We start from the raw sequence: 6,230 nt of genomic DNA, 5'->3' as shown, positions 1-6,230 counted from the left end.
CTTCTCCTCATTTCCTCTCTTCTTCACTTCAAAAAAATAAAAATGCATTCGATGGTACACAAATATTCACCCCTTCTTCCTCCCTTCTTGACTAAAATACAAATGCATCCCAATCCATTTGGATGGTCATTAGTAGCACATATTATTTCCATGTCACATTTCATTTATTTTTTTTCATTCTCAATTTGTCATTATGATTTTTCTCATGATATCCAGTTCATATGTAATAATTTCCAATTCTGATGTTTTATTTCTAATTACATCACCTTCTTTTCTGATTGAGCTTCTTTAATTCCTAGTAAGGTTTAAGGCCATGATTTGTCAACCATCTCCATAATTCTTGAAGGCAAATATCACTTGGTCTAAAGACAGAAAAACAACAATATCCACTGACGAAACAAAAAAATAGTCTCACTTTTTTCACCATTTTGTATACATAATAAAAGATGAAATCACATATAATCACAAACAAGAAAATGTTTCCTCTAAAGTAAATTCACAACTATCACAATCTGAAATCAACACTCGTGGAAAAAGAAAATATTTAGAAAGCATTATTTTTTTTTTATAAATTAAAAAAGCAAGCACCACACAGGCATGCACGTATAGTAACGAAGAACTCGTTTTGATTTATGAGGAAGTCGAAGTTGCATGAATCGATCAACAAATGGCTTTGTTATAAATCTTTATATCTCCTCTACGTTTAGCTGGTGTAGAAGGGCCGCGGTACAGCTTGTGATAAGATGAGCTAGTTGACAACTCCATTCACATATTCCTCAGCAATAGCGGTATTTGTGGGGGTAATCTCGACCTTTGGTGGGCCTGAATGCCGCCTTGTAATGGCTGGTGAAGGTGAGTACGAGAGTCGCTTCTTCACAGACCCTGCTGATCCCTTTGCTGGTGTTGTGCTGTTTTCCACGCCCAATGGACTCTGCAACCGTGTTCTTGCTTTTGCTGACTGAGTGGATGCCATATAACTTGGTACTGATGAGCAGCTTCCCAAGCTCTCATCATCTCTTACTGATGATCCTGCAATGCTATGCCTCCTGTTCATTTCTGATTGAACACTAAATACACTTCGTGCGTCATCATCTTGGTTTATTGCACTGACTCTTGCACTTGCTGGTTTCAGTTTTCTAGCTGTGCCTGGCTTGGAAGGGGTAGTAGGAGACTGGCGGCTTGAAGGGCGATTGGGTTTTTGGCTGGAAGGAGAAGACGGGAGTTCAGAATTCAGCTGATGACGTGCAAATGACTTGGTTATTTCTCCTCCAGCAATGCTTATACTGGCACTTCTAACGGACATTTGATCACTTTTTAGTTCTTTCTCTGACATGGTTTGGTTTTCTCGAGATCTAGTACCCATCCATCGCTCTAACCAGCTCCAACCCCATTGAGGATTGGTTGGATCCATAAACAACAAATTGGTAGATCTTGATGACTTCTTCCAGGTTTGCTGTCAAGTCAACATTTTTTACATAATCAAGGACTAGTAACGTCGTTAAAAAGCTCACAAGGAAAAACATGCATGTTTAAACATGGAAAGATATTCCTTTGAAGATATGCATAGATTAGTGGTCATTAAATTAAAGTTAACTTTTTCTTTTTTAAAAAATAAATTTTGGCAAATACTATCATTGTAAAATTTTGACTGTACAAATGTGAGAGGTTAAATTATGACTTTTCATATCTCCTTGGAACAACGGTAGCAAGCTACATACATCACCTTCCACATACTACACAACATAGCCTTATGTGACAGAACTCTGCCCTCTTTCACATTAATGTTAATAGTTGTATATAAGAAAAATGATTAAATGGAGTACCTGGTGAGAATATGAATAGGCTAGTGCTCTTTCTCGTCTCATTGCAGCTTCATATCTGCCAAGCAAACTTGCTTCAATTTGCTCCTTCGATTGTAGTGTGTCATCCCATTCCTCCCCTCTCTATCAAAACAGAAAATGTTAGACGAAAAGCATCTGAAAACCTCACACATCCTTAGATGAGAGGACCCACTCAAAAAAGGCATTCAAAATTACAACTTCAAAGATTTTGTTCACAAATTTGGGACAAACAGATGAATTGCTCCTGGTGAAACTTCCAAACACAACTTTTTTACTGTGGAACGATATAATGGTTAAATGGATATACCAGACATCTTACTGTATGTGTTGACATACGCATTACGCATCCCACAATTTTGGTTATAGCATTACCAATAAACTTCACTAGAACAGTGTCACAGTTAATTCGAGAACAATTTCATCTTCAGCTATTTTAATGGAAAATGAAATTCCATATTCCAGCACCAAATCCATTTCTTAGAAAAAGTTGGTGTAAAGGAATAATACTGACCCTTAAACTCTCAAGTTCTTTTGCATGTTTCTGCATGAGCTGCCTTTGAAGAGTTCTGTTCTCCTCCAACAATCTGCTTCTTCTAGAACTAATCTGAGACTGGGCACGAGATAAAGACTGCATGCATTTCAGAGTATTTGCAGTTTGCCGTTTGACAGAAGGTCCATCAACTAGTGTTTTGAGTCTGACAAGTCCTCTTAAAGCTCTCAATGCCCTTCTGGCCTGCAAATGAGAAACCCCGACAACAAGTTCTATCTCAGTACCAAATCATTTGTTTGACGTTCTCACAAGTAATGCAAAATTAAACAACAAAGTAGCTATCTGTTGCTTTTTTGTTTTTAACTGAGAGAATCAAGTTTAGCACAATGTAAGTGAAATAAATTCTCCCAAAAAGGAAAATTCACTTGAAATGACAAAATATGAGAGTAGAAATGCATACCAGATATCCTCGAAATGTAGTCTGAATCCTGATTGCAGCTATTTCCTCCTTGGATTTGCCTGTAAATTGATTGACGGTCGTTAACCGAACAACCTCTGCAGCAGCCTGGGCAGCTGCAACAGCCGCTTCAGCTGCTGCAGCTGTGGCAACTGCAACAGAATAAACATGTTTAGTCTGTTCTTCTTCCACTTCAGCCAGTTTGACGTCTTCTACAGGGGGAACAGGTCGAGGAGGAGAAACTGAGGCAACCACCAAAGTCGAAGAATCCGGAACTGGATGCCTTTCTTTCCCAAACCATTTCTTCTTTGATTTACTTTCTTTCTGAAATTACACTCAAGAAATGTCAGGCACCAGTTACATGTGTCAAAAAAATCTTATAATGCTAGAGAAGTACTAGTATATGATTATTTCAACATAACCTTGTCAGACTTTTCCTTAGAATTTGGGCTCAGAGCCTTCTTTACCGAAGAAAACCAGTTTCCTTTCTTCCCCATCTTCGTATTCAACAATTATCCCTATTTAGAAGAAAAACACACTACATTACAAGGATGACTCAACCTTTTCAATTAAAGATTCAGGGAAACCAAGTAAAATTACAGAGAAATATCCAACATAATGCTCAAAAAGTACTTGGTATGAGGTATCACGTGAGGAGGAAGCTTGTGTACATATAATTTACATATGCTTGTGTTCGAGGAGAGAGGCAAGGAGAAGCTAAAATCCCCACAAGGTATAACAACAATAACCCAGTGTATTCCCACAAAGTAAGGTATGGGGAGGGTGGAGATGTACGCAGACCTTAAGGCAGAGAGGTGGTTTCAGATGGACCATCGGCTCAAAATATTCCAAGGCAGTCCCAAAAAGAAGTAATGGGAGTACAAGAAACAACATCTATAATAACTGAAAAGAAACGACAACAAAACAATCTGATAATCAAGGTACAAGAAACAATAGATAGTAACACAATTCCAAGGACAAGAAACTACAGGAGCAATACTACGACTACAAGATACAAGCTGAAAAATGAAATAACTGAAAGATCTATGCATAAATTGGCAAGTTACAGTCTGAGCTGAGCCTGGATTATCGAAATCTGATTTCTCAACAGAGATCCTAGCAAACAAGACTCTAAATCCATAAAATTAGGCTGCTGACAAGAGAATCTCATCAATGCATCAATTGGCTCTCATACTCAATACTTCAAAAAAAGATCTCAGAAAGCTTCTATTTTTGTTCTTCTAAAGAGGAAACAAAATACAAACTTGGAAGATAATGCACCTATAGCTTAAAAACAACTTTGAAAAAATATTGACACTTCAATTACTATTGGTTCAATTTCAAAGAAAGATATCGAGTTTTCAGAAAATTATGCACTACCCACATACCAAAACAACAGCAAGAACTTCAAGAAAACAACAACAACATACACAGTGAAATCCCACAAGTGTGTTCTGGGGAGGATAAGTTACGCAGCAGACCTTACTACTACCACGGAAGGTAGAGAGGCTGTTTCTGAAAGACCCTCCCTCGGCTGAAGTGCAGCAAATCCGGGTACAAAGAAGGAAATAGTGAAGAAAATATAACACCTAACCACGGAACAGTGCAAAGTCTACAAGAAAGAAATAATAACAACAACAAAATGATGCCATAGTCGAAACACAATAGACCACAGGCTATGATAAATATCACAAGAAACCAGAAAGAAACATAAAATTTATTGATTTGAACAATACCCTTTAAATTGGAGCTGAACAAGATCTCAGACAGCTTCTATTATTCTTCTTCTTCTATTCTTCAAAGACTGCAGCTTTTTCTTCTTTTATCACAATGTGGCATCTTCTTCTGTGTAACAGAAAACAAAAAGATAAGAAAAAGGAGTTGGACCCCTCTATCTTAGGTGACCTTTTCTTGCATTTGTATAGTCAGAGAGAGAAACTAGATCTTGATTAACAACAATTCCAAGTAATGAATTTAGAGAAATTGCAGTAAGAACAGCTGGTTTTGGCAAGTGTGGGGGAGCTGCAACAGTGGACCCTACAATATAAATTATTACATACCCACCGTAGGAGTTGCTCGGATGTTAAGCATAAAAACGAACGACCCCAACCCCACCTTACACCTCCTGAAAGAACCAGTTTGGTGCAGAATGGTCTAGTATACGCAATATTATCTTACATTTTTACAAGAAGCTTTGTCCATAATTTATATTCGGTGGTGTTCTGATAGCTAGCGTGACAACAACGTTAACAATTACAAAGCTGACCAGCACACCCCCACCACACACCAACCACCCTCACTATTTTGGTAGTATCTGATGAATCAATGATTAAGCCGACACAATTCATTGTACCGTTGAGGATTGATGGCGTCAGTGAAGAAAAGTTTTTACATCCCACAGATCAAAATATCAATATTTTATGGCTTCAAATTCACAAATAGATATAACCTTAGCAAACATATATACAGTTACATTCACAATGTACATACCTTATAGACTATAATTTTTTAAAATTAAAAATCGTTCATTGAATGTGTAATAAAATATTTGAGATAACACACTCAGAAACGTATGAGAAATAAAAAAAGTCATAAAAGCGAATTCATCGAGCACTAACCAAGTATTCTCTTTTACTTTTACATAAGATTTCTTGGACGTCTAACTTTTCGAGTTGGATTGTAACATGTAAATCAGATTTTGAAGTAATATAATTCTGCTATTTATGAAGGAAAAAAAATAATAATCTAGCACAATAAAGTCTCACGGGTTCTATGAACAATTTATTTATTTAATCAATTTTTTTTTCCATGTATATTTTGAAAAGAGCTTTTTGAGGTGTGATGTTCGAATGGTGTTTCATATTTAAAATTTAAATTCGTCTTTAATTATGAAATACAGTTGGTGAATATTTATGGAGTTGTAAAAAATAAAGGACTTGTGACCAAATTTAATAAAGCATTTATCCCTTCATTCAGTTATTACAATTGCAGAAGTGGTCACAGAAACTACATGTGGTCGGTCCTTTTGATGTCTCCAAAAACAAATGATGAATTTTTTTAATTTTTTTTTGTGAAGAAAATATTTTAAATATCCTTGAACAATATGGCAATTAAGAGAAAATAGAGAGCGAAAAAATGAATTATTGATGGATAAGTAATATACTTTTTATTGCAGCGGTAAACCCTTAAATGAAGCTCAAACCCATGAAGGATTAGTCCTTGGCCTATCGGACTGGGAATACCTTGAGAAACCAAAAAAATAAATATTTTTTTTTGATAGTTGTATTATAAAGCTGTCATTGTATTTGATATTTTGAGTAATTTCAATGAATAGTCACCCATATTTTGAAAATTATGTACTTTAGATTTTATATTTATTTTGTCTTTCTTAATATATATATATATATATATATATATATATATATATATATATATATAAATT

At 35.8% G+C, this 6,230-nt stretch overlaps 1 protein-coding gene across 3 annotated transcripts; it reads right to left on the bottom strand.

Moving 5' to 3' along the window:
• Positions 1 to 395: 395 nt before the first annotated feature.
• LOC107843557 (protein IQ-DOMAIN 3) lies at positions 396 to 5,057 on the bottom strand. 3 transcript variants are annotated; one of them, XM_047398286.1, is made up of 7 exons: positions 4,967 to 5,057; positions 4,525 to 4,633; positions 3,211 to 3,306; positions 2,792 to 3,112; positions 2,353 to 2,574; positions 1,824 to 1,943; positions 396 to 1,453 (listed from the first exon to the last, which is right to left on the bottom strand). In XM_047398286.1, exons 3-7 carry the CDS (start codon positions 3,283 to 3,285, stop codon positions 749 to 751), a joined length of 1,443 nt encoding a protein of 480 aa, XP_047254242.1. In that variant the 5' UTR covers positions 3,286 to 3,306; positions 4,525 to 4,633; positions 4,967 to 5,057; the 3' UTR covers positions 396 to 748. The 3 variants fall into 3 exon arrangements, with proteins under 3 accessions (XP_047254242.1, XP_016543355.1, XP_047254243.1); XM_016687869.2 differs by having other exon boundaries at positions 4,849 to 5,000; XM_047398287.1 differs by lacking the exon at positions 4,967 to 5,057 and adding an exon at positions 4,853 to 4,959.
• Between the last annotated feature and the right edge of the window lie 1,173 nt (positions 5,058 to 6,230).

Source organism: Capsicum annuum, chromosome 10 (assembly GCF_002878395.1).
Source record: "Capsicum annuum cultivar UCD-10X-F1 chromosome 10, UCD10Xv1.1, whole genome shotgun sequence".
Classification (NCBI taxonomy): domain Eukaryota; kingdom Viridiplantae; phylum Streptophyta; class Magnoliopsida; order Solanales; family Solanaceae; genus Capsicum; species Capsicum annuum.
The sequence above is the reverse complement of the archived record's forward strand: the minus strand, read 5'-3'. Positions and strand labels throughout refer to the sequence as shown.

Bases quoted from the DNA above. Each gene is read 5' to 3' on its own strand.
- LOC107843557 (XM_047398286.1), bottom strand. From the start codon at position 3,285: ATGGGGAAGAAAGGAAACTGGTTTTCTTCGGTAAAGAAGGCTCTGAGC. The intron at 3,113-3,210 runs GTTATGTTGAAA...GTGTAATTTCAG, and splicing joins CTAAGGAAAAGTCTGACAAG to AAAGAAAGTAAATCAAAGAA. The intron at 2,575-2,791 runs GTATGCATTTCT...TCTCATTTGCAG, and splicing joins CTACATTTCGAGGATATCTG to GCCAGAAGGGCATTGAGAGC.